Source organism: Orussus abietinus, unplaced genomic scaffold (genome assembly GCF_000612105.2).
Source record: "Orussus abietinus isolate OABI.00-Male unplaced genomic scaffold, Oabi_2.0 scaffold4, whole genome shotgun sequence".
NCBI classification, from domain to species: Eukaryota; Metazoa; Arthropoda; class Insecta; order Hymenoptera; family Orussidae; genus Orussus; species Orussus abietinus.
Window position 1 is genome coordinate 2,189,105 of NW_019396014.1, and position 26,966 is coordinate 2,216,070.

Consider the following 26,966-nt stretch of genomic DNA (forward strand, 5'->3'; position numbering starts at 1 on the left):
CTCAATGGGAAGAATGAAACTATCTATGCGATCATCGCGCGATCCGGGAACACCGTTTCAGGCAATTTTCTTGTAGAAATTGCACGGTGAATTAGGCTAATCGCGTGCCTGTCGGACGCCATAAGTTAGACGGTTAAGAGACACCGTGCTCTGATAAGAACGGTCGGCTAAATAATGGCTTCTAATGGAACTGTTTGCAATGCTGATTAATAACTAGAGGAAGTGAATTGCACGTGGGCGGACACTCGTCGATTCTTAAAATCGGAGAAATCCGGAAGAATTCGGAGATTTCAAATTGTACCGGCGAAGGAACTCAAAAGTGTCCACCGTTCGGTTAATTCTGCATTCGGCCAATGACTCGATGGATGGTGATGCGAGCCATACCAACGTACCGTATGCTAATCGGCTACGTAAATTCATATTTCGCAACTTACCAACACATCCACCCAAGTCTCTTCTTCGCAGGCTGAAGAAAATCACGCACGGTAGCTGGGTGTCCACCTTTCGCGATGACAAATGTTCTCGGTAAGCTTGGGATTCCTTTTTGCGCAACATTTTGCTGGACGTTCTCTCTGAATAAAGGTAAGAATCGCCTGGACCTACGTGTCGTGATTATGATAAAACTCCACTAGCCGCACGCAACGTTTCAACGCCCAAAAACAAATGTTTTTCAGAAACATTCTATTTAAACGTGCGTTAAAAATCGTCGAATTGTTTTCTTACATTAAGAAAAAAAATTGTTTACGTTCCCGTTCACATATATTTTAAGAGAACTGTTGATTTTTCAATTTCAGGCGACCCTCTCAGCAGTACCAGGAACCCATTGCAAGAGATACAACCACCGTGAATGTTACATATTTCGGGCGAAAATGCATGAAATCAAAGTAATTTTTTATAATCACTTACATGTGCATTACTATAGGAGAAGATTTGTACCTTACGTTGTTTTGTCTCCTTTTTTGGTACATTTTTCAAGCGTACTGACGGAAAAGTCCTTTTGATGAAGCGGGGGTTTATTTATTGTTTGTCGGCATATCACTCGATAACTACGATAACTGACAATTTATTATTTTATGCCGTTTCATTTCTTTCCTTTCCTTTTCATTGATTAAGAAAATTTCTTATTTTTTTAGCCGTTGGGTCCGCTCGATATTGATTAAAAAAATCACTTATTTTTTTAGCGGCTCGGTCTGCTCGATGAAAGGGGGATTACGGGTTTATTTAGCATTCGGCCGGCGGCTCGAAGCTCGATGACGAAGATGACGCGAGCCACGCTCACGGACGACGGCATACCACGTGCCGAGCCGAGGACAGAGTGGCCGAGTCCGCTCCAAGAGAAGCCTCGCGACTTTTTCCCGGGTGTTCGTCTCGATCAGCCGACGTATCGGTCTCGGCATCCCCTGAAGATTCCCATCGAGATCGCCTCTTCGAGTTCCGACCACCACGTCCCGGGAAAACTCCGAAAACCAAGGCGCGCCGCTCTTCACCTGGGCCGAGCTAGTGCGCTGACGTGATTGCTGGAAAATAGAACGGTGACGCGCCGATCTCGGTGTTATCGGTGCCATGCATACGCGAGATAGTAGAGGCGACAACAAGAGGCTCAACAAGGGTGGCGATTTGGAACGCTAGATCTAAATTATTAATCAAGTGCCTCGGAACACGTGGGCCTGGAAAGGGGTACTGGAACTCAGTCGACTAAAAGTCAGGACACGCGTTTATCGAAACTCATTGGTGTACCGTCGTGGAATCATGCGAAGCACTATGGCAATCGGAAAGTCGAGCTACGTCGTGCAGTTCAGTCTAGTGAAATCTTTCAATTTGCCGGGGAAGTGGTGAACGGTTATTGGATGTCAGCAGAGGAATTGCTCGGTCGTCGAGGAAGAACCCTGATTAGGGGGACGATTCGCGGGATCGTTACCCCGAGTTCCGTATCTCTGACAATGAATTAATTACTAAGATAATTTATTAATTATTGCGATAATTGGGTGGGGTTAATGCATCGTAGAATCGGCGAAGGAGGTATGGATCGGCCTTCGTTAGCGTTGCCCCTCGTGGACGAGACGCTAATACCCCAAGAACGATTACGGATAAATTCCACAGTGTTCTAACACGTCGAGTGCTTTATCGAGACTTCCGTGAATCATCAGTGGGTCGTGCGTGATAACTTATTAAGTGGTCTTCAAGTGCGATGAAACACCGTACTTCGTAACCGCTGCATCCAAAGTTGGAGACGAGAGACTACGTGGAGGAGCCATGTCGAGATTATCACTCCGGATTAATAATCTCCTCGAATCACCGCCGCGGAGACGAGACCGGATTCGGACAATTCTCAGAGCTCGTTTCCGCTTAAGAAATTCAACCGAGCGAGGCTTTTCCTTCCCTGGACTATAGCCGACGATGGTGTGCTTTCGTTCGAATAAGAAATTGCAAGGTGCTGCATAGCCGACCCTCGAAGTGCATCACGATCTGCACTTCCGGAGGTCCCGAGCCGAGAATCATGGGCAACATGCACTGCTGCGTCTATCGAAGTAAAAAGGCGAGTTCAATCGTTCATTTCCATCCTGGATTTAATTCCTTTCTTGCTCCTCTGAATTTATGGATGTACATTGCCCCTGTAACGAGAAGAATCGAGACCGATCGCACCAAGCCCGAAATGGTCTCTCTTGGAACGTCCTTTGTTTCTCCAGGTATTTTGGGGCTGTATCCGCTATCCCGTCTATTTTCGACAGGTCTTACACAACATCGAAAAATCCGCTGAAATTATTTCGAAACGCGTCGTGGCCTAATACTCGGAGATTTATAGCAGCGGGTCGACGACCCCTTAAAAAGTCCCAACCGGTGCACCACCGAATTTCGAAATTATTCCTCCGTTTGATTTGCATCGAGTCTCGGAGGTGTTTCTAAATATTTTAATGAGGTGTCGCAGGAGATCCTCCGTATATGTATGCTCTGCCAATAAATAGCCGATAGATGAATTCCCGTTTATTTCGGGATTCCGTGTCCGAACTGCCCGGTCTATTTTCGCCGGGCCTTACTCACCCTTTCGGCATGCCCGGATTCTGCAAGTCAAAGGGTTAAGGGAGATAATTAGGTACTCGATTTTTCACGGGGGATTTTAGCTAGTAACGATGAGTAGCGATCGCAATGTCGAGCGATGTCGTAAGCTCGTATGACTGCGTCGAACGGAGCGAATGGCTGGTCGGGAGTTCCTTTGAAAAGCTCCGCCTTTTCGAGGAAAACGGGATTCCGCGAGAGATAGTTTAGCCTCGTAAATCAGCCCAGGGCTAACGTAAATGCCTGAGAACACGCCATATCGCGAGTAGGACTCGATTACTCTTTTTCCAGCAAATCTCGACAATCGAGACACGTCCATTCGTCAACAGTACCTCTATCTCTTCGGGCGCCGACGAATAGAAAAAAATAATTTCTGGAATTACGATACTCCCGCCCACATCGGCTAATTAATCCGAGATTCCGTTGGATGCCAATCACGGAATGGCACTCCGAGTTTCAACAAATAAAATTCCTATGATTTAAATACAAAATCTGTCTACTGTTGTCGATAATACCGGACTTGATGACAGGGTTCGCGGGGCGTCCGAGAGATGGCGCCGCCAGTCGCGGCGGACGCGCGCGAAAGTAGTCGCTGCTCTCGTAGAACGAGACGGTGAGTGGCGGCGTGTCGACCATCCACAAAAGAGCCGTTTACCGCATGTCGAGGTGTATAAGTACCAAGTTGCCAACGGAATATCCAACTCGCGATACGTCGGTTGCATAATGCCCATTCAACGGAACCTACAGGGTGTGCAGCATTAAGTATACTTGTATATAACGACGATATATAAAGAATTATCAAAAAAATATACATATATATATGAAACGCAATATGTTAACAGCTAGTTGCAAGAATTATTTTGTCTCGAATTCTTATCGCATTCTTTTATAAAATCAGGTTAGGGACGCTGGGCCGCAAGAGCGGTAAATTCAAACGCGATCGGAGGCGGCAGGCTCAGGTGCGTTAAGTCTCCATCATCGCGGCCGAGGGTCGTTATTATCGTACGAAATACGCACGCAAGACGGTAATTGCGCGCTCGGTAGGCGCCCGAGTAGCAGTGCCATCAACGCTATCAACGTTATCGGCAACGATACGGTGGACATTAGCGAGCCGGTGGAGGCTTCTTCCGATAACTATCGGTGCGTCTTGCAATTGTGTAATTCCGGCTGGAACGAGCACATGTCCTTGGCATGCCGCCGAGAATAACGCGGTTGAGTTATTTTCTGAAACCAATCACGACCGATTGATATACGGCTGGAGGCTCACGGCTCTTTCTTCCTAACGGGCGCTAGAGAAAAGGAGACGGCTTCCGTTGGCCCATAAACCCCTGATAAGAGGACACGATCCCGTACGTACTGCGGCGCTACCGCGCAACTACATTAACAGAAATAATACCAGACGTTAACGCAACGTAGTAGAGGTACCTAATTATTTGCAATTTCAATAATCGTATTTTCGGCAGGTGGTTCACCAACCATAACGGTTCCCTCTGCAGTACGGCGACTGCAATGAATTTTCCCGAGGAGTATATTCATAAAGAGGCTGTATCACGACCAAGTATCTCCAGAGTCGATATCGTTCTTCGAGTTCGTGATACCAGATCCCGATTAGCGCCTTTTCCGGACTCAGGACGAGCCAATAAAGGGCCCTCGCGAAGGAACGACCCCGCCGATAGAAACCAGAAAATGGCGTCGTTAGCGGGCCTAATAAAAGGCTAACGAGCGGCTCGATCTCCAGGCTCGTAATCGGCGATCTGGCGATTCACCTTTTCCAAGATATCTTATATTAACGGCGGCTTAATCCGCGACGTGTGGACGGTTTAACGAGGCCGATAACTGGCCGTGCTATCAGTCGTCCGGGATCGCCCTTAACCCTGGCTGGTTTGTTTACCGCGGTCCTTATCAGTCCCGAGGAAAACACGCGGCAACGATAAACACCTGATCGGATGCGGACTTATCTAAAGGATCTTATTATTCAATTCCCATAACCGGGAGATTTATTTTAAAGAGCCGTGACTTTCTTGCGAAATCCCCGAGATAAAGTCGTTACGTCATTATATGGGACCCATCGGACGACGGCGTTAATTCCGACCGTAACAGGAGCTTTCACGGAAAATGCCGCTGCTTGAAAACCAGCCTTTCGGTCGAAGACACGTTTCAAAGCTGAAACTCGAGTCTGGCCAGCTGCATCATCCCTGGGCATCGGGTGTAATACGGTAGTCCATCTGATGTTCATCGTCCATCCTCCAAAGATTCCGCCGCGATTTATTCGCGGCATTACGCGACATTGCGTAATCTCGCCAGCAGTACGCCGGCACTCCTCACGCATCGCGAGACAAATTTATTGTTCGACTTTGAATAGTTTCACCGACATGACGATGCGATCGTAAACGAGGAACGTGACGGTATCGTCGTCACGCTGACCTGAAAAATCGTCGCGGCTCTGTACGCGCCAAGTAGCGACGATTTGCGCGCATATGGTTAAATATTTTAAGGCGAGGTGAAAGTAGCATTAAAGAGGTCGTTCGTGAAAATTTCCTTACAACTGAATATACCAAATCGTCTCAAAATTTTACTCTATGAATATGAAGGCTATAAGGTCGGGACACCCATGTAATTTCACATTTTTAAAAAAAAGCGCCTTTCGTATAACACCGAAGTATGTGAACGTGGCAATAAGTGACGCACCGTACATTAGTTAAAATTTTTTTTTTTATGAAAAATCGATTTGTTGCTTTTAGGTATCGTTCCATAGCCTCGTTAATAGCAGGACTCGAATAACACCGACTTGTCAGAACGCGGCAATAAGTGGCGCACTTTATGTTAGTTAATTTTTCTTTTTTTTTAATGAAAAATCGATCCGTCACTTCTACGGTTAGGTATCGTTCCGTAACCTCGTTAAGTGCAGTACTCGAATAACACCGAGGTGTAAGAACGCGGCAATAAGTGGCGCACTTTAATGCCACTTAAGCTCGGCGCGTGGGCGGTCGGTGACGCAGCTCGACAAGGTTATGAGAACTCGAGATCGTTATCCCGATTGTCATTGGCGATCCGGATGTTCGATCGGCCGATTCCAGATTGTCCCACTAAACCCGGCGATTTATCGTGCTGCGGCGCGGACCCACTTTACGAGATCGTTTCCCGACTACAAAGTAACCTAAGTAACCCAACTCCTCATTGTATCGCGGATAAACGGTTTAAACAAATTTGCAAACAGCTCGGAGGCAGCAAGGACTTATCGGAAGAATGGGCGAGATAACTTATGCATATACCCCTTGAATCGCGCGTCGAGATTACGCCGAGAGGTGTCTAATTCTCACGAGAGAACGATCGCGTGCGTAAGTCACGTTGTAAACGTCGCCTTTTTGCGCCAGAAATCCCGATCTCTGTTTATAATAGAACGACGAGGAGTCCACGCGACCCGTTTACAAAAGAGACGTGAAAGTAATCTTACAATTTTTATATTTAATTTTTAGGCGCCGAATTTTTTATATTATTTAGAGTAATAGGAATATATAGCTCGTGTCAATATTTTCGACAACCCCCGTAATTTAAATATGATTTCTTTTGATTCGATTCAATTCTTCATGTCTTACTCTCAACTTTGTACCGCGTTTTAAGCGTATAAATTGAAAATATGGAGGTGTCTCTCACTTTTAAGAGATCCAACTCGAGATTCGAAGCGGATAAAAATTTGGAGAAAATTCGGCAGGTCCCGTAAAATCGAAACGCCGGTTTATCGAGACGGTGGAAATCGCAGTTCCCGGAGAAGGGAACGGGTTTGCAAGGAACGGGAACGGCAAAAATCGGCAGGTTTAGTGACGTCGGTGCAATAATGGCGCAGGTGGTCCTTTCGTGCTTTCGACACGCTCACCGGTCGATGTAATTATGCGCGTCAGTGGTATCGGTCGCATAATCACCGGACACCTGCCGAGAGAACCCGAACCTCGATAGATACCTTCGATCCGACATCGATAAATCCCCGGTAGGAATTGATTTTCTAACTTTCAAGCCATTTCCTGCAAAATCACCCGGAGCGAGTTCCGTCGCGATGGAAAATGACACCGTCGACGGGCGCGAGAGAAATTACGCCCGTTATGTCGATATCCGCGAACAGGAGCGACCAATGCAAATGACCGATAGTACTCGATCTTGTACCTCGACATTACGACATCGAGTAGCGCGAACCGCAAGGTGTTGGCTCGAGTAATTTATTGTTCAGCGGGAGCAATTCACCATCGCGAGCGATTCGTCGTACCCGAGAGCGAGGAAGAGAGGAAAAAAAAAACCGATTGATTTATGCCACGATAGTACCTAATCGATAATCCTCCGATCGAGAGTCCATTCGTTTCACCTGGATGTAGAAGTCGCCACGATAGTCGAGAATCCAATTGGAGCCTTCGATATATGCTTAAAAAACGGGGAATCGTTCCCAGTCCCGCGGAAGATCATTTCGCCGGAGGAGACTGCCAACGTCGGCAAACAACGGTGAATTATTCCCCGTCACGTTATCGTCGGACAATTAACTTAACGGCGTATTAACATACGAGATTGCGCGCGGCGAGCGGGCACAATTGTGCAAGACTCGAGTCCCCTCCTCCAACAATTCCATAAATCTCATCGACGAGGGGCTTTACGAAATCCTGGCGGCCCTGAAGCCGGCGAATCGCAGTCGAATCGGCACCGCTTCAAAGTGTCGGTCTTTACCCGCCTGATGGCCTCTTTAACACTCGACCATTATCCACGAGAATTGACTCGCCGATTCTCTTTCGTGCGCTTAACCGACCGAACGGCAAATTACTGGTTGCACCGCGCAATGTATACATCCAACAGAATTACAAGTCGCTTTCAATCCCCGACGAGTTTCTTCGGGTTCCCAGGGCGTCTTCTCGTCCCCTGGGCAAACATTAACTATCGTTTAAAAAATCCCAGGTTAGGTATTTAAAAAACCCACGGTTTGCGCTATCGACAATTGGACTCGACCCAATTCGGATCTAGATGTGCGTAGGCGGGATACGCGTAGTTCCCTTCTTCCACGTGTCGATAGCGATCGAAAAAGCGGGCTCGTTACGAAACCGAAGGGCCGCGACTCTTTCCACGAGCGAGTGGGCCGATCGACAATTGAATCGTAATTACCGGCGATTACGGCGCCTGTGCGTAATCGCCGGGAAATATCGCAGCCGAGCCGGCCCTAATCTCATTCTCTGCAGACTACAAATTTTCTCGCATTACTCGAGTGCGATTATGCGATAAAGTGCGTGCAAGAAGCTCGACCTCGGGACCGTCTTGACAATGAAACGATAATTTACCCCAAGCGCTGCTTTATTAATTACAAAATAGGCGCGTTGCGATATCGCGGCTGCTGGAAGTCACTCCCAGGCGTCGTCACCAAACGAATAGTTTTCCGCAGTTTCCCTACAATTGTCCAGGTCCGAGATCGCGATCGATCGAGACCCATCGCGTCTTTAAACCCATAAATTATCGACAACCTCGAAGGCGTCCACTTATTGCCAATTATCGTTACGCGTCGAGTTGACCCCACGTCGAGTCTTGACAATGAATCGGCGATTTGCCTCGATAACCGATGCGTTAATTGCTCGCTTAGGAGATACTCAGCAATGTCGGGCAAAATCGCCGCTCTAAGTACTCGGTGCTAAGTAATTGCGCCTAGAATCGCCCCGAGTCTTTTTATCGTCAATTTTTTACTAGTCGGCGCACTTTTCGATCGCGATCGATGCGGCACTAATGGAGAGACAAGGTATCGATTATCGCTAATCTGGAGGAATAATTGAAAGCGCGAGACGAGAGATCCGCGTCTCGATTTAGTCATTGTCCTTAGTATGCCCAACGAGTTATCGATATCGCGTACCGAGAACGGGCGTTTCAGCGAACGCAATAAATACGCACTTATCACGCGATTGACACCGTCTCTGGAGAGCAGGACGGATTCCATTAGCGAGTCGCGAGGAGTGATAAATTTCCGCGATAAATCCTTTCCTCTTGGGCCCGCTCTAATCAGCGCCATCGATGATGGCCGCGTTCTTCGTTTAATTGTAAGCCGGACCGGCGACACCGACTCGAGACGTAAAGTTGACGTTCTTACGGGCCCACTTTTGTCCCCGCGTAAGTTGGTCGCGTGTATTAATGCCCGCTGTCGCCAACGACGAAGGTGATAAAGGAGGCGTCCGTATTATCCGGCCCCACTCCATGGAACTCCTTGCCGGACCTATTCAGCCCGTAATGATTCCATTTATCCTCTCTCTGAGGATAATCGCGAGTCGCGCCATTAGCTGGCTTTCAGACGAAGACAACTTTATTTCCCACCCAGGCTCTGGGGGAGAAACCGAGAGAACGAGGGACCGACAGAGATGAGGCAATGCCGACATCCGCGAAACGTCGCATTCAGGCTTTCTTGTGACGCACCGAGTTGCGTTGCTCGAAATTATGAAAAACACCAAAATGTAAAAGGGAAGAGGTTGTAAAGGTAAACCTGACCTCGAGGAGGAGGTTCAAAGTTGGGCAACTAGAAAGTCTTGAATTCGTGGAAACGTTATGTCGAGTATCGATCACCGGTTCGAGGGCCTCCACGAAATCGATCCGCGCATCCGCTGCACTTGAATTTACGCACAGGTGGACGGTACACCTGTTGCCCGAAAACTCGTTACGAGAGTCCCGAGAAAAGGTTTTCCTAGATACACCTACTCGACGGGAACGGAAGTCCGCAAGGAGACGCCGTAATTCCTCTTTTTTTTTTTATCCCCGCAATTTCTGCGTCGAAAGATTCAACGGCGATTCTATTTCGCAGAGCAACTCGCACCGGCGCAGGCGGCATTACGGTGCAATCTCGATTTTCCTGCCAGTGGGCGTACGTAGGTACTTGGGAACGGCAGGGGGGCAAACGCACCTAACGTTGCGCATTACGAAACCCGAGTCGCGCGTAACGTTGCGCTTTCCTTACGGAACTTCCTCTGCTCGCCGTCTGCAAACTGGTCGATCCACATCCACGAGATCTATCGAAAAATCTGAACGAACTAATCGCATTTAAACGGACTCTAAGAAATATGGGGAATATAATAGCGGCAGCGTTGTTATGCGTTATCAACTCGCAGGAGGTTGATGGGGTAGGTGGAGGCGCGTTTTTTCGAGGTCAAAGCGTGGAAATTCGAGGGGGGTACTTGGTGGCTATTGTGTACAATACTTCTAGGCGAATTGTACGCGAAAGTGAATTTGGAGGAAATTAAAGGACGGGCCAGGAAAGTGGGCCGGAGTAGGAGTGGAGAGAGGCCGTGAGCCCCACTCGCCGGCGAGCGCCGCGCCGCGCCTCCGGACTCGGGACGGAGTGCGCTGCTCGACGCCATTTCGGATTCCTGTGCTTTCGCGCGCGACACCGCGGCCCCTTGATTTAACCGCCAGTCGACACGCCGAGGGGCCCCGTAAACTCGTTCCAGTGCCCTCGGGACGGACCCCCGGTGCCGAAATCGAAAGGAAATCCCGCCGTCTATGGGCGGCTGCGTCGCCGAGCCGCGGAGACTTCGACGCCTGCATAGGACACCTCCTGCGTCCCGGAGACTTCGACGCCTGCATAGGACATCTCCTGCGTCCCGGAGACTTCGACACCGATAAATGCAGCAAGTGCGTTCGCTCCGTAATTCAGTCTAAGGTCCCGTAGCCCTGTTTCTCACGATCGTACACGATAACGAAAGGGAAACCGGGTGAAAGTTGAAAAACAAAGGATTCGCCGCTTGCACATGACATTTCCTGTATCTCGAAGACTTCGACACCGATGGCGGTGACACGTGGCAAGAAGTGCATTCGCTGAGTAAGTTAGTTTAGGCTTTTGTCACCGTCTTTTTCGCGAAAAAGTGGAAAATCAAACAGTTCGCCGAGCCAATGGAAGCTGTACTTGGCAACGAGCGCACGAAAAATCGGGAGAAAGTTGAAAATCAAAAAATCGCGGAGAGTTCGATGCCCTCGCACGAAACAGCCGCCAGTGGGTCCGGCGCCCTCGAGGCGAGATTGCGGCCACTGGGCGATTCCAGAGCGGAATGACCTGTTACTGGATCACGAGAGAGCCGACCCCAACCAGGACCGTGTCCGACAGATCTCGAAACAAAGATAATCTCGCAGAAAAATGAGGACGACCGCACAGCTTCGGGGACCCAAACAGCTCCGGCGAACTCTGACCGGCCCCCGCGTCGACTCCACCGGATTGGTGAGTCTCCTCCGTTTCTTCTCGTTTCCCTTTTAACGTTCCCAGAAAGGTGGAAAAATCTGCATCTACAAATTGTCCGACCGCATTTATACCACAAATGCGGAATTATCAAGGTTTAAAGAGGGTCGTCGTGATTTTCAGAGGTCACTGCCTCGCGATACCATTTTAACTCCCAGCCCTCCTTTTACTCCTGGCCTTCCTTTCCGACTTGCAGCTATGGCACGACGGCGGCGATGCACGAAATGGACGCGAAAAAAAGAGTGCAGGAATATATACGAGTGGTCGGATTCCGATGTCACGCATCTCGTTGTGGAAGGCTCCTCGGTGCAGCCGGAAGGGAAGCACCTAGGGTCGACATCCTTGCGTACTTACACCCTGCGTATTTATACGAGTCCTCTCGCACACGGGCCCAGCTCGAGTCTCGTAACTCGAGGATTTACGAGCCTCGTGCTTTCCACCGAGCATCCCCTCTAGGTAACGATTTTCCCCGGGTCGCCGCGCGAAGATTCGCTCGTCAAACCCGGCAGGATTTATCGTTCAGGCTGCGGGGATCCTCTCTCCTCGTTATTCCACTTACAAGATTATCCGCAAGGCCGGAAGTTCTCTCCAGGGTGCAACGCCGAGGGTTCGAGCGGAAATCGATCTTTAATCGAGGCTCGATTCGGGACAGTCATTATCTCGGCGTTTTCTGCGCCGTGGATCCGCCCACGCGACACAGCCTTGGCCGACTGTCACGGATCTTTTTCCCCCTTTTTTCCTCCTCTTCCTTCCTTTTTTCGTCCCCGTCTCTCCATCTCTCCGTCCTGCGTCTCGCGGTTTTCTCTCGCAGTCTAAGCGGCTCGCGTCGCCCCGGGGCGGCTGCGTAAGAGCCGCTGAATTATTTATGAGCCGCGCGGAATGATCCCAGGGAATGACTCGGGAGGGTTCCGCATAATTTCCGTATTATCCGCTAATAATCGGCCGCGCAATCGTCGCGGGTCCGTTTCCAATCAGCGAGAGATATTCGCGGCGAGCCTGCGTCGAGAAACGAGAGGTCGATCGACTCGCCGAGAGGTGTGGACGAGACTCTCGATGACGATCGATCTGAAAATTCATCCATCTCCCGATCTTTGTCATCCTTCGGACGAAACTGGTTTCCACTCTTTCTAGCCGGGGAAATACGTTTTCCCGCTGTCGCTCCCCTTGTTAACAGAGGTTTAATGGCTAATCGGTGATCGAGTCGATAACGGGTGATAGATGGCTTTATTACGGAATGGGAATCGATCCGCCAGGGTGCAGCCGGGATTGTCTCGCGACTCTCTCTCCCCCTCTCTGAATCGATCAAATCCATCGATCTCGTTGTATAACTCGAGACAATGTTTCGATATTACCCGCCCCTCATCGTCACTCACAGACATTTTAAAGAATTCTCGTCGATATTCGCAGATATATGTGCCGGTACACCGAGAAAAAAAAAACATATGATTTTTCTGAAACAATCATATATCATTCCAAGAAACAATTATTTTGTTGAGAAGAAAAATGTATGCCGTTGATTTAAACTAATTGTTGACTTAACCCGCATTTGATCGCTGGATTTTGTTATCGCAGTGCACATTTCTTTGAGTCAACCAACTTTTTTTTTCTCTCAGTGTGGTTATGAAAATGGTATAAGTAAAAGGTCTTAAAAAGAAAATCTATAAATGTGAATTTGTGTTTCATGCATATTTTGTGCTGTATGCATTTAAATTGCAATAATGTCACGTTCATTCCGCGATAAGAAAAATTGATTAAGCCCAGTTGTATAATTATTGGCACATATTTCAATAGCAATAAGGGTCGCCGATCGACCTCGTCCGCGGTTGCTGGACGAGAACTCGAAATCCAACTGTTGCTTCGGGTCGTAGGATTCCCCCACCGCGTTTAATCTGTGCGAGATACGAGATATGGCCCCGTTTCCACGTAGCGGCTCGGCTCTTTGAAGCGGCTTCCTTTTTCTCGTTTACGTAGGATGAGTCGGGCCGAGTTATGCAAGAGGCGGCGCGTACACTCATTGCGCGTCTCCTTTCCTCGCAGCCCCGACATGGCCCCGTCCATCAACGAGTGCTCCAATTATTTCACTCCTAAGGGTCACCAGGACTATTCCCTGGAACTGGCCGGGTTTCCGGAAAGCGTTTCGAAATCAAAGAACGCTGATTAACATACAGCACAGTAAAACGCCACCCGTAGAGCGCAGAACACAATCTCGTCACTCCGACCGCTCCGATTTTTTTTTTACAATTTTTCCATAACGCTTTGGTTTTTGGGTTAATATTTAATACTTAAAACGCAGTCGGGAATTTTTTGAGAGGTCCCGATTTCCTGGTGATCGGCGGTTTGGCCGCAATCGGTCGATTTTCAAAGACCTTTAACCTACAGAGGGGAATTACCGGTCGGCGACGACGCGGTGGTAGTTAAAAGGGAAATTCTCCCGGTTATTATCGTGCGTTACTAATCCCGCGGTGTTATGAAAGCACGTGGGGCGAAACTGCGAGGAGAGGCAATTAAGTTGCAATTATAACCGCGGTTGCGAGCCAACCGCGACGCGGTGTAATCGAGGGCGACGCTCGTGTAGGAGACGCGCGTCGAATCGTACAGCTTCCCTCGATTGAATCGTGAATTCGACGAAATGTCGATCCCCTCTCGCCCTCGAAGACCCTTTTCAATGTCTCGGGATGACTCATAATCGTCCGTACTCTTTTCGGCACCGATAACGCCTTGATAAGTGCGAATAAAAATATTTCCCCCAAAAATCGTCACCCTTGAAAATGGTCCCTCTCAAGAATCGGCGATTCATCGACTCGTACGAGTCGTGGGGATCTTCTGCGGCAGTTTCGCAAGCGTTTGTACAACCAGGAAATACCTCGCATTCCGCGGTGAGGCCCGATCGCGACGAGCACGGTAAATGCGTTGGCCGGCGAGATTGTATCCGCGATGGTATACCGGAGATCGCGGGGATACGGATGCAAATCGGGAGAATGTTTACAGAAATACTCGCCAGTCCTTTCGATCGACAAATCGATGGAAATACCTCTCGTCTCGCCGAGCCGAGTCGAGGGAACATCGCAGAATTCCGACTCTGGGTGATATTTCCAAATCGAATGTCGAATCGATCGAGAGAGACAAAAAAAAGAATAAAAGTGTTCGAACAAGGCTTCTGGAACCGGCGCGAAATGTCTCGGAATTCGATCTCTAGGAAAGATTTCCGAATGATGTGTCAAACCATCGATAAAAAAATGGAGGTATTGAACAAAGCTTCCGAAGTCGAAGCGGAGTGTCTCAGAATTCCGACACTAGGAAATGATTCCGAATGAAATGTTAAATCGATGGAAAAAAAAAATGAAGCGGTTCAAACGAGGCTTCCAAAGTCGAAGTCGAAGTCGAGATGGGAGCGGTCCCGTCCGGGCCGAGCTCGTTGATGTGTCAAACCAATCGATAAAAAAATGGAGGTATTGAACAAAGCTTCCGAAGTCGAAGCGGAGTGTCTCAGAATTCCGACACCAGGAAATGATTCCGAATGAAATGTTAAATCGATGGAAAAAAAAAATGAAGGGGTTCAAACGAGGCTTCCAAAGTCGAAGTCGAAGTCGAGATGGGTGCGGTCCCGTCCGGGCCGAGCTCGTTGATGTGTCAAACCAATCGATAAAAAAATGGAGGTATTGAACAAAGCTTCCGAAGTCGAAGCGGAGTGTCTCAGAATTCCGAGACCAGGAAATGATTCCGAATGAAATGTTAAATCGATGGAAAAAAAAATGAAGGGGTTCAAACGAGGCTTCCAAAGTCGAAGTCGAAGTCGAGATGGGAGCGGTCCCGTCCGGGCCGAGCTCGTTGCACTATCAGCAGCGCGATGTTTAGAAACGCGAGAGCCGGCGCGCTCGCCTTTATCCACTTTATCAGCTGGCGCGAGCTGAGACAGCCGGTTGGAATTGCCGATCCAATTTATCGCCCGGCTACAAAGTCACGACGCCGATAACACCGGCTGCGCTCCTCGTATTCCGCCACTTATGGTTACGCGCCTGCTCCCGAGGAACAAAGGAGCTCGCAGGTGTCTTCGGGGACATCCTCGCCGACAACCTGTCGTCCCGCTCGAGAAAAGAGTCCGAGCTCGAGCAGTCTACCGCGCAAACGCGGACGGAATGGACCCTGAACAAATAAACGAAATAAATCGAGAAGAAGGGGGGACCGGCGTCGCCGCGCGTGCGTGGCCGCGCGTCCTCTTAAATCTCCGGCGTCCGCGTCGCGACGCCCACGTGGACTGTCGCGACTTCATTCATAGGCGACCCACTTAAATTTCATTCACCGATCGAGCCCGGACCCCTCGATACCGGTCTGCCTTCCTTTCTCTTGCGGCTTGCCATCTCGCGACTGCGCATTGCGCCGACCAAATCCTTCCCGAAACTCCGCCTCGACGTTTTAATCTCCCGTCCCGCGTCGATGTTATTGCGTCGCGAGGAGTCCGGTGGGAAAAATCGAAACCGCCGGGCAAAATAGAGACCCACGGGAGTCCTTGCTCGGCGTTAATTAGCGGCGGGGTGCGCATGCGACATCCCATTTTTTCAGACTCGCCCCTCGCCGGCGACTTCTCGGACGTGTAATAAATTGCAATTATTGCGATTTAACGAAGACGCGCGCCGCGCGATCGTTAGGTGCCTTCGGAAAGTAGGTTGTCGACGATCGCGGTTATCGTTAACCTCGCGATACTCGCGACTCGAATAGGTGCGATTCGCCGCGTGCGACGGACTTAACGTCTCCCTTTACGCGGCCATATTTCTAATCGACCGCGCCTCGCACTTTTTAACGATCCAGTGCTCATCCTGGAGCGACCTCCTCCGCTCTACCGATCTGATTCGGTTGGATTAAAGGATTAAGTCGCGCCAGGCTCTTTAGGCTTCCCGAGGAATAAATAATCCCGAGGTGGTTGCCGACATTTATTCAAGTTATCGAGTCGTCTCGAGACCGGCGCGGCGAACGGTAGTCCCGATTCATTCGACTTTTTCGTCCGTTTGTTTATTAACAAGTGGGCGCTGTCACGAGACCGGGCCGTTAATAAGCGAGTCGTAGGTACGGCTGGCAGGGAAGGAAGTCTTAACTCTTCTCGGCCATGTCCCGCGTCGCGGTGCCGATTCCCATCGACGACGTTAATTAACGCCCTGCGAGTCAAGGGGAATCGTGCGATTCGGACCCTGGACGACGGACTTATGATCCCGAGCAGCCGATCGACACCACGAGTCACGCGATCGGGACTCTTTGAAATACCGATCCTTCTCCCAGAAACGACTCGGTAAACCTTGGGCCTCGAAAGGTTCCAAAAAAATCTATCTACCAAATAAAAAGCTGCACGACGGAGACCTCCCTTCTGTAGCAGCGGTCGCTTCTTCAATAATATGTGACTATGATTTAATATTTTTCAATATTAAAAGGAAAACCTGAAAAACCGAGAAGGACTATATCACTCGGGAATCAGTGATTTCCGCGTGATTTAAATTATTAAAATCCACCAAATCTTCAACAAATTTTAATTGTAATTAAATCTTATATCGTATTAATTATTTGGTATTAAAAAAAGAGAAAGTAAACTCCCATCCCAACGAATGTTCCCCTACCAGCGATTCACTTTTGGTCTTGCGCGACCTTCGCCTGAATCGAGCTTTCCCTTTCATCGCCAGAGAAGCTTCGTTTAAAAATAAAATCGTAGACAAATCTATCCGGCAGAGAAATGCTTGAATTTAATTTCTCACCATAGGTGGATAGATGGTCGTGGTGATATAAGCGCAAAGAGTGCACCTACAGCCGGCGCGGACAAAGAGGCGTGATTCACTCGTTTCTATTTCGAGAGGCCGGCCCCCGAGACCAAATAGATCTCGTCTCTCGGGGATAAAGAGAGACGGAAGAAGGATCTATTTTGAATGACCGTCTCCGCACCGTTGCACTTGCCTGTTCCGAAACGACGGTTCTCCTCTCTTTGAAGCGACGTCGGTGGTCTTGCTCTGGCTCGTCCTCGGAGGACCTTCCAAATCGACGGAATGCGACTTAGAGAGTGAAAAGGGAGAATCATAATCTCGATAAGATTTTTAGAGAAGAGAAAAGAAATTCGAGCCGCTTCTTTGCGAGGAGTCGCTTTCTCCGTTCGATTTTCAATGTAAACTCGTCCTCGAGGGAGCGTCCTCGCGTTAGCGCGTGTCAGAAGGGAAGCAAAGTGTAACCAGGACGGCAACGTCTTCACAAGGCTTCCATAAAATGGCCATAAAACGTCGAAGCCTTCCCCGGTCGCGGAGTACACGCGAGACGCGTACATTAAGTGTACCCCATGCTCCATTTGGTCCATTTGCTCCGTTTGCTCCATTTTCGCTCTTCGCGCCGTCGATAAACCCGACCACGTAACTGGCCCTATAATTTCCCCCGAGTAATCGAAATGGGAGCGTGTCTTTCCTCCTCGCCCTTTCCCGAGGTAATTTACTTCTTCATCCACCGACGATACGGCGCCCGCCGGGAATTACCCCAGCCCCGTTTCACCGCGACATTTTATGCTAATCTTGACAGGAGTCGGTTAAAAATTTCTTAAGAAAAAAACAGCTAGAAAAACTTCTGAGTACATAGGAAAGGAAATACTATCATGACTAAGGAAGTACATTTTCCAAATTTCTGAATTCATAAAATCTAACATACCAATTCAAACGGAGCATCCAGATGTGACGACGCGAGATCGCGAAGAGGCTCGTCAGCGATTACGCGGATTTGTCAGAATTCATTCGTTGAGTGTAATTTTCGCAGAAACGTACATTAAGCAACGCCGGGGCCAGATGTCGTTAACGCTTCGCTAAACGACGACGGAGGTGTTTATTTTGATTCTGGCAGGGGCGCAAAGGCTGTCGCGAGATTATTTCCAAGAGAGCGAACGACGCGAGGCGAATCAACCTCTCCCCGACCTTTTTCCATTCGCCATTTTCTCGGCGCCGTAACTCCTAGTTGACGATATTAATAAATTATGCCGCCTCCCAATTGACTTCCTCGAACCGGCGTGTCTAGGTTCGCGATGGAAATAATGGCCAGCTTCGTTTCAAGTAATGGGACCGAGTGCACCATAATGGCGGGCCCTCCGTAACGATTTCAACGCTCGTCGACGGACTCGGGGGAGATCTGACGAGGCCGCCTCAGAGAACTCCAATTCCTCGCGATGACGGCAACCATCTCGCGAGGTTGCCCCCGAATACTTAACACTCCCTTCCGCTAGCCCGGTTTTTTTCCTTGCCTCGAAAATTGCTTTATCAACTCGCCGGGAAAACTGCAACGTCGACCGAAACGCCTTCTCGTGGGAAAACTGCATCGCTGCACTCCAGGTTTCCGGAGCAATGACGGCGATCTAATTAAATCCCTCGTGTACAGCCTTCGATATACCGGACTTCCCAACGAGGAGTTTTACATAAAACGCAACGGCTTGCATATTATTCCGCGGCTTTGCTTTATTTTATCTCGAGCTTCCAGTGCAGCCAGGATGAGTTCGTAAACCCGGTGCAGTCGTTTACACCGCTCTCTGACGTTCGAGACCCAAAGGCGCTTTTCCGTGAAGCGAGTCGGCGTCTCTTCGAAATTCCGTGGTTTCGACATTTCACCCGGAAGGACGGAATTTGCAGAATCCCGGTTAAATGTTCGATCGCGTTTCATATATATATATATTTTTTTTAAACCGGTGAAAACTAAAATCGATGCCAAGGGAAGTAGGGTCAGTTTCAAAATTCCACCCGGGAGAGCGGAATGCTTAAAGGCGTGATTAAAAATTTCGATCGCATCCGATAATCAGTTTAGAATGGGTAAAAACGAGAAACGGTGCCAACGAAGTTCTCAAGAAGGTTTAACCGCGTCTCTAAGAACTCGACGAGGAGTCGCGAAAAGTTTACGGTCGGTTTCTCGCGAGCTTTTCCTGGGTGGTCCATCCTCTTTATCGCGTTATCTCCCGGGCCCGTGCGAGCCTTCCCGTCGCGATTTCCTCGGAAGATCGACCTTATCTTTACGAGGCCCTCGTGGCAGCCTTTTTAAGGCACACCCGCGGGAATCTCGGCTCTCCGAACTTTGGCGAGCCGAGGCACTAAATCTGAAATCGACGCCATTGTCCGGGCGACTCCGACGAGCGGAATCGGCAAACGGCGTAAACCGGCGAATTTACGACGCACCTCGAGACGCGCCTCCGCCATTTTCTTCCCGCAAAATAGGAGGGGGAGAATTTCCAACGTCTTACAGCCGTTTCTAAAAGGAACAAAACCGGCACGAACGTTGCAAAACGATCCCCTCCTTCTGGAATAAATCCCCATTTAGCGTTCTACCGAAAGGACGTCCACGCACCGCACCTCGAATAATTAAGGCCGCATCGGGTCGTAAAATAATAACTCGCGGCCACTCCGTAAAGGCGCTCTTTACCCGTAACCGTAAATTCCCTTTGATTCGCCGTAATGGAGCGATCATTTAGCGGCTGGCAGGTTAATAGCGAATCGGCGAAGGTCGCGACGAACCGAGAGCCAATCGGCAGACCCGAAGCGCGCTCCGGCGGAAACGCGTCGGGACGCCCCGATGCCACCCTGACGCCACCTTGACGCCGCACTGATGTCGCACTAAACCGCGGGAACTGTCACCTCGACGGGGCACTTAACCACGCCACTCGGCCCGGGGAAAGAAAAAAAAAAGTGCCTCTTAACACCGAGCGGAAACTCTTTGTCGCGTCTCAGACTCGAACGGGCCTCTCCTTGGACGTTGTTTGCGCTAATGGGTGTACCGAGCGTAACGCCGTCCGCCCCGAGAATCGCTTTATCCGACCTTGCTCACTCGACTTACGCAACTGCCCTATACGCCGGATACAAAGGAATGACAGGCCGAACAGTAAACCACCAGGAAGTGGTCGTCTCGATAATTCGGATCATCGCGAATCGTGGACAAAATCGAGTCGGATCTCCGTGATCGAGTAAAAGGGGAGTTATCAAGGAATTCTCCCCTTTAACCCCTCCTGGAATCCTGGAAAATGTCCCAGGAGATCCTCGGCGCTTCCTCCTTGGAGTGTCCCAGAGGGTGTGGCTGTGGGAATTTATTACTCGTCTCGATATACCGAGCCTCGGCCCAAGGGGGTATAAACTATAAATAATATATTCACCGAGGCTAGTTACACCGTGCGTGTCAATAGGCGGAGTATATACTCGGGCCGGCTTATATGGAAAACCGTATTTCACCGAGGACGTCGCGGAACCGGGATGCGCTCCCCTCCCTTCCTTTCCCAGGACGCGCGTATAATTTCCAGCCCGGCGAGGGTGGATCGGTCGTTATACATCGCGAGATAATATCTACTCGGCGAGCGCGATAGAGGATGATATTAATGTCCTTAAGGACGTCGCGATCGTACGAGATAATTGCGCCAGAGTGGAAGGGCGCCGCTCGTGCTCCTCGGGGGGAGGACCTCTCTTTTTTATCCGCAAACCTTTATCGGGATGGTTTTTCATATTTTTCTACCGGATGCTTTATCGTCCCGCGGGGCGTCGCTGACGTAAATCGGAGAGAGGAGTTTTAGATGGGAGAAAGAGAGAGAAGGACACACCCCCGAGGAGGCACGCCGCATTCCTCGCTGAGGGCGTGATGGCATTTCGCGAGGATACGTACTTGACGAATCCCGCCGAGTCGAGGTGGAGGTGCGTCGCGAACGTGCGTAGTTACTCACCGAACACGTGGGACCCTTCGTCCTCCCACCTTAATAATTCCTTTGCAGAGGCATTTTCCTCGTAATTTCCCGGAACAGAATTCACATTTCATGTCTTTAGCTTCTTTTTGTCGATTACGATGAACATCTCGATTTCGCAAGGCTGGGAACTAGATCAAAAATGGTCTTGGTCTTGATTTTCCAACGAGGGCAAAACCAAGTCCAGGGGCGAAATGACCAACTGGAAAATGCAGGGGAGGAATCGGCGCGAAAAGGTACTTCCCGAGAAGCGAGTGCAACGTCGGGCCGCGCAATTTATGGCGGTAAGAGGAGAAATTTCCAGTTCACTCGCAAAGGTAACTAGATGGACGCGGTTAACGATAACCTGACGCGGGGTAATGCGCGTCCACCATATAAAGAAGGATGATTTACTCGCCGGAGAGTCTCGGGAAAAGAAAGGGCAACCCCCGTCCCCCTAAAAGGGAGGGTGAAACGGGTCCTCGTCCGCGGTATTTACAATGCAGATTGCACAACGCACACCGTTACGTAGCACGGTCTATGCACCGAATGCGGAATCGCGAGTAACTCTTGAAACGGGGGAAAAAGTTGTTTAAAAAATTCCTAGATTTTTTCGTCAGGCCGACAATCGATTCCAAAAGTCATCGCGTGCACCGAGCGCTCTTTAATTTAAGGGCCGACGTTAATGAAATATGTCAGGGACGACAGACGAGCGCGCGCGTACTTAGCGGTGCACTTGCATTACGTTATACTTCAATGTATACCAAGGAACTCGGTTCTGCTCTCGAGCTCGATACTCCAGGTCGTTAGAGGGAATTTACCCCACGTATGCTTACGTACGAGGCGATTAGGAGGCGACATTCGCATCTCGGGAAATCACCGTAGGAATTAACGGTCGTTAGGAGCAGGCGCCGCAATGGCAGGGTAATTAGATACTGCCAACGGCGACCGTTTAATAATTTCCTGTCATTTTTCGCGCTCTACCGACGGACCTTCCAGGCAGGAAATGGGCTATTGCTCCCTTATTTTATTTATCTCAATTTTTTTTTTTCTTTTTTCGTCGCGACTCAAAGTACTCCCCGACTGCGACGTCGAAGCGTGCAACGACGCCTCCGGAAAATCGCTAAACGGCAGTCATAGTTTCATGATTCACGAGCGATACCCATTTAAAAAGCCACGTCCCGGCGATTCGTTCCGTCCTCGACGAGAGAATGGGAGAAAAAAAAAAGTTAGATAGGAGCTTATCCTTATCCTCGCTCCGGATGACCCCTTTTGTTTTCCCTTGCCTCCTGCACCGGAGAACCACCGATGCGGTCCGCCGCCATTACTCTTCCTCGCGAAAGGTCACTTCCATAAAGAATCCCTCGGCCGAGATCCTTAAGGCCCATTCGTCAAGAGAGCTCCCAACGGAGCTCGGCGGTATTACGTGCCCCGCGATTCTCAATCTTTTTTCCCCCCCATTTTTATCTCTTACCCTTTGCATCTTTTACGCGAGTCGATCGCGCAACGATTTCTCGGGAAGGTGCGAAACGACCGCGCGACGCTCTTCGCGAATTGTTTACTGGATGATTTTAGTACCCGACCTTCAGATTTATTAAAGATTAATTTCCGTAGAGATACGCGGGGATAAAAATGCCGCTTAGCTGCCGGGCGACCTCGAGAGCATTATTCCGAGTAAATTACTCGGCTACCGTTCGTAATCCTGGGGATATTAAAGATTAATTAGCGTTCGCACGGACAGGGAGGTTGATTTTTCCGGCGAGGAACGGCGCCGCGCCGTCCCTGAGCGTGGGTCGGCAGGCTCGTAATCATTCTGATTAATTGTTAAATGTGGGTGTTGTCGAGAGACGGATGACTGTCCTGCACTCGTGATTTTCCGAGCCCAAGGTGCTCGGACCCAAGGGAAGGTGGAAGACTCCTCGGCGAGGACGTCGGACGCCATGTTGGCGTCCCTTCAAATCTCCTCAGCAAGGTTCAAAAAACAGAAACAACGATCCATACGTGAAATAACCGAACCCAGATAGCAAGAGTACATTACAAAGTTACCCATAAACAATTAAGATCGATTCATACTCTCCATTTATATCCAGTTAAATACCGGACGATGCACATACACCCTCCACGTATACAAACGAATCCGATCCGCAAAATATGAACACTCCTAGAAACGTACGTGAAAATGTTAGCGTTGTCATAAAAGTTAAGATTCTTTTGGATGGTACGGATTAACCTTTATTAATTACACCTCGGAAAAGCAAAGATCGACGGACCTAGGGAGGATTCAGCGAGTCGGCGTTCCCGGGAAGCGCGTAAAAGCGGCGACCCATTTTTTAAGGGGGGTCAAACGATTTTTATGCAAATCGGGCCAGCTTGACAAAAGGACAAAGAAGATCGCGGCTGGTTACGCAAGTCAGGGAGTTTGGCGAGTTACGAGGAGTGTCGTACTCGGCGGGGTGTCCTTTGTCCAGCCGACGGGAAAGCAGTTGTCCGGGCCGAGTTCCCTGCAGGGACGACATGGATATACGACTAAATATACGAGGCCGTTTTAACGAGCAATGCAAATATACGTCATTAGGCCTCGTTGGGCTCGTTTCGCCACTATTTGTCTTTATAGCTCGAGAATTGCGCGTTCGCGTCTTCGGCACCCGCCGAAGAGGGCCGTTTTCCTGCCATCTCGGTTCCCTCCTGCCTTCCCGCCGACCCCCAGCAAATCTCGGTTTTTAACGCGGAAGGGAGCTCGTCGAAATCGCGAAATAGGCAAAGCCCACTCTCCGGGGTCGCTTTCCTCGCCGAGATAAATCAATCCTCCCGATACGCGCGCCGTTGGGATTTATCGCCGGGAGGACTTTCTTGCTCCAAATAAATTCAACCCGGCCGCTATAAATCCCAGCCACGACGGCTATCGAGGGGAATGATTGATTCCGACGAGGGGGCCTTTTTACCCCACGTGGTAGCACGAGTCTCCGGAGTAGCCCAAGAGGACGGGAAGGGGCGTCGCGTCGCCTGGTCGTTGACACGTCGTCGCCCGAGGTTTTCGCCATCGCCGAGGGGACCGCGAATTTAACGCCAAGCTTGCTGCTGACTTCGGTCGTTTCCCGGGCTCTCGGAATTTGTGTCACGCGCGAAATTCCCTTCTGGGTTCACGCGAGGTCGCGACAAAGCTTCTGAACTCTTCCGCCACGGCGCCGACGATTCGGCCCCGTTGTCTCGGATTCGTGCATCGTCTCTTCTACGAGTCTTCTTCCGGATTTTGGTCGAGTCCCCTGATCACCCCTGTTCTCGGAGTCCCTGCAGAATGTAAATGCAGTCGCGTTAATGGGACGGGACAACTCGAGGAGGGGTTAGGTTCTCGCATCCCGGGAGATCGGGAGCGGAGATACGTCGTCTCCGAGAAGACCGACGTCTTGGTTCGACTTTACGACGAGGCGTCTCCAATTCGCGTCTAGACCGGGCATTAGCCTGCCGCGGCTCTCCTCGACAGAAAAGAAGGAAGAGGATGAAAAAGGACCGCAGGAAACGTCCGCAGGAAATTCGACTTTAGGATTCGTCACCGCCTCGGCCCACGCTTTTTGCCCCGCTTGCAGCCCATCGCGTGTCGCGCGACGCAGGGCAGCCAGTGCATTTCCGATTATGCAAAATGCAAACCGCAACGTGAGTCAAGCCCGAGGCGCGAGAGAGCCGCCCAAACGCGATTACTCATTCGCCTTCCACAAAGACCCTTGCGACTTCTCCGGATCGCGAAACCGGCACGTTTCGACCACTGTGGCGTTTGTTTCCGGCGAGTCTGAATTTCGGTCTCCGGGACATAACCTAAAATTCTCGCTCGATCGCCGAAGTTAAGCAACGTCGGGGGCGATCGGCGCTTGGATGGGTGGTCGCCTGAGAAGATCCTTTGCGTGACGACGGAACAAAAACGAACAACTACATATTCAAGTGGTACAACTACCATTATTGAAGAGATAATGAAAATTGGCTGAGGTGTCGGAAAGATACTACAGGGCAAAATAATTGAAATAAGCGGAATAAGCGCTGATGACGCTGGACCAACGTAACCTGAAACGGTGATATTTTTTTTTTCGATCGAGGGATGAAGAAAGGCACGGTTGCTCTTCAGACCGATGTCAGGACCGACGAGGACTGGGAAGAGGTCCTGGAACGTCCAGGATTGGTCGTGGTGGACGTGTACTCCGAATGGAGTGGTCCTTGCGCGGCCATGGTGAGTACCTTGAGGAAGGTCAAGATGGAGCAAGGAGGAGAGATCCTCAGTTTCGCCATCGCAAGGAACGACGATATTTCCGCCCTGGAGAGGTTTCGGGGGAAAAGCGAGCCCGTCTGGATGTTCATTCAGAACGGGAAGATGGTGAATTCGATGTTTGGGGCCCATTGCCCGAACATGCAGAGACTGCTGGTGGAGGAGATCCGAAGAGTGCAGCAAGGGGAACCTTCGAGGTGGGCCATCCCCGTTACCCAGAGGGGACCCGAGGAGGAAGTTCGGTGGCAGGCCAAGGAAGCGATTAGGTAACTCGAAAGTTCCCTGTATAATGTTTAAAAAACGACTTCCTCCGACTTCTGTGTTTAAGAAAGGCTCAAGAGGACGCGCAGCTCGCGCTGGAGGAAGCCGAGAAGAGGACGAAGTACGAAGCCTTCCTGGCTCAGATGACGTTCGAACTCTGCGAGGAAACCGCGGTCCTTTTGTATCCTTGGATCTTTTTGGACGAGGAAGGCAACCAAAAGGACAAGAACGCGTGCCCTGCTTACACGGAACTAGTAAACGAACTCTTGAAAGAGTACTACGACGTGGCCGAGTCGGTTTCCTTTCAACTTGATGAGGAGACCATTGAGAAGATGTTCGTCGAGAGCGACGTTGAGATCACCGAGGAACTCGTCGAAGGTCCTTGAAAAATTCTGATCGAATAATAATAGGTAGAGAGTGAGAAAAAATTTAGGCATTATTGATGGTTATTGAATTATTTAGGGCTGACGAGTGGCAAGTGTCTGATCATGAGGCTGAAGGGAAAACCACCGCATCCTTCCTGGCCCGTTCCCTACCCCAATGAGTGTCCTGAGGAAATCGGCAAAGAAAATTGTCCCGTGAGAGCGATCAACGATGTCGAGAACTATCTCCTCGAAATCCTGAATAATGGCCCGCAACCACCGCCCTCTTGGTCCGAGGATCAGACCCCACCTCCCAAACCCGAAGGAGGTCCTTACGTCTCTAGGCACTTCTACCTCCACGAGCCAGATCCTGAAGTCGAAGAAGACGTCGAAAAAATTTATCCCGCAGTCTGGGCACCCCCACAGGTGACATCGTCCAATGATATCAAAATGACATCGCGAAAGAGCTGTTTTATTTTCAATTGCTATCAGGCCAGGAGCAAGGTGCACGTCTTCAAGACCATTTTCTCCGGCTACATGGACAAGTCTCATCCTTACTTCGAGCCTGTGCCTCCATTGCCGTTGTGTGCCTTCAAATTCGACGCTTCGAAACTTCAAGCAGTCTCCGATGCTTTCATTGCCCACCAGTTGGCAATCGAATGTTTCGGAGTTTTCGAGTTCGACAGACCTCCACTTGCTCGAAGGATCGCCTCAACGCCTCAAAACTTCGAAGCCAAGGTCTCGAATCCCCTTCCCATTTTTTAAGGAATTCCCTTTGAATTCACCCCGAAGCTGATAAACCCGATTAATCCTAAAAAGGCGAGACACAAAACCGGAGGCGAGGTCTTCGTGGTGATCATTCGCAGAGTCAACGAGGAAGCATTCCTGGCGTTCGCCGGAATAGAGCCCTACTTTGTCACAGAGGACACCGAAGAGGCTGAGAAAATGATCGAGCAATATTTCCCCGAAGGCGTGGTGGACGCCACCCTCGAAGAGCCCGTCGTCGACGGTGAGGAGGAAGAATCCTTCGAAGAGGAGGAGGAGGACGTCGAAGAGGGAGAAGACGAGGAAGAGCAGGAGAATGAGGGCGAAGCATTCTTCGACGATGATTTTTAG

At 50.0% G+C, this 26,966-nt stretch overlaps 1 protein-coding gene across 1 annotated transcript; it reads left to right on the plus strand.

Annotated features, from left to right (window-relative positions):
• The first annotated feature begins 25,062 nt into the window (after window positions 1-25,062).
• Window positions 25,063-26,966, plus strand: LOC105695435. Its single transcript, XM_012416974.2, has 5 exons — window positions 25,063-25,493; window positions 25,556-25,866; window positions 25,951-26,276; window positions 26,343-26,588; window positions 26,670-26,966. Exons 1-5 carry the CDS (start codon window positions 25,063-25,065, stop codon window positions 26,964-26,966), a joined length of 1,611 nt encoding a protein of 536 aa, XP_012272397.2.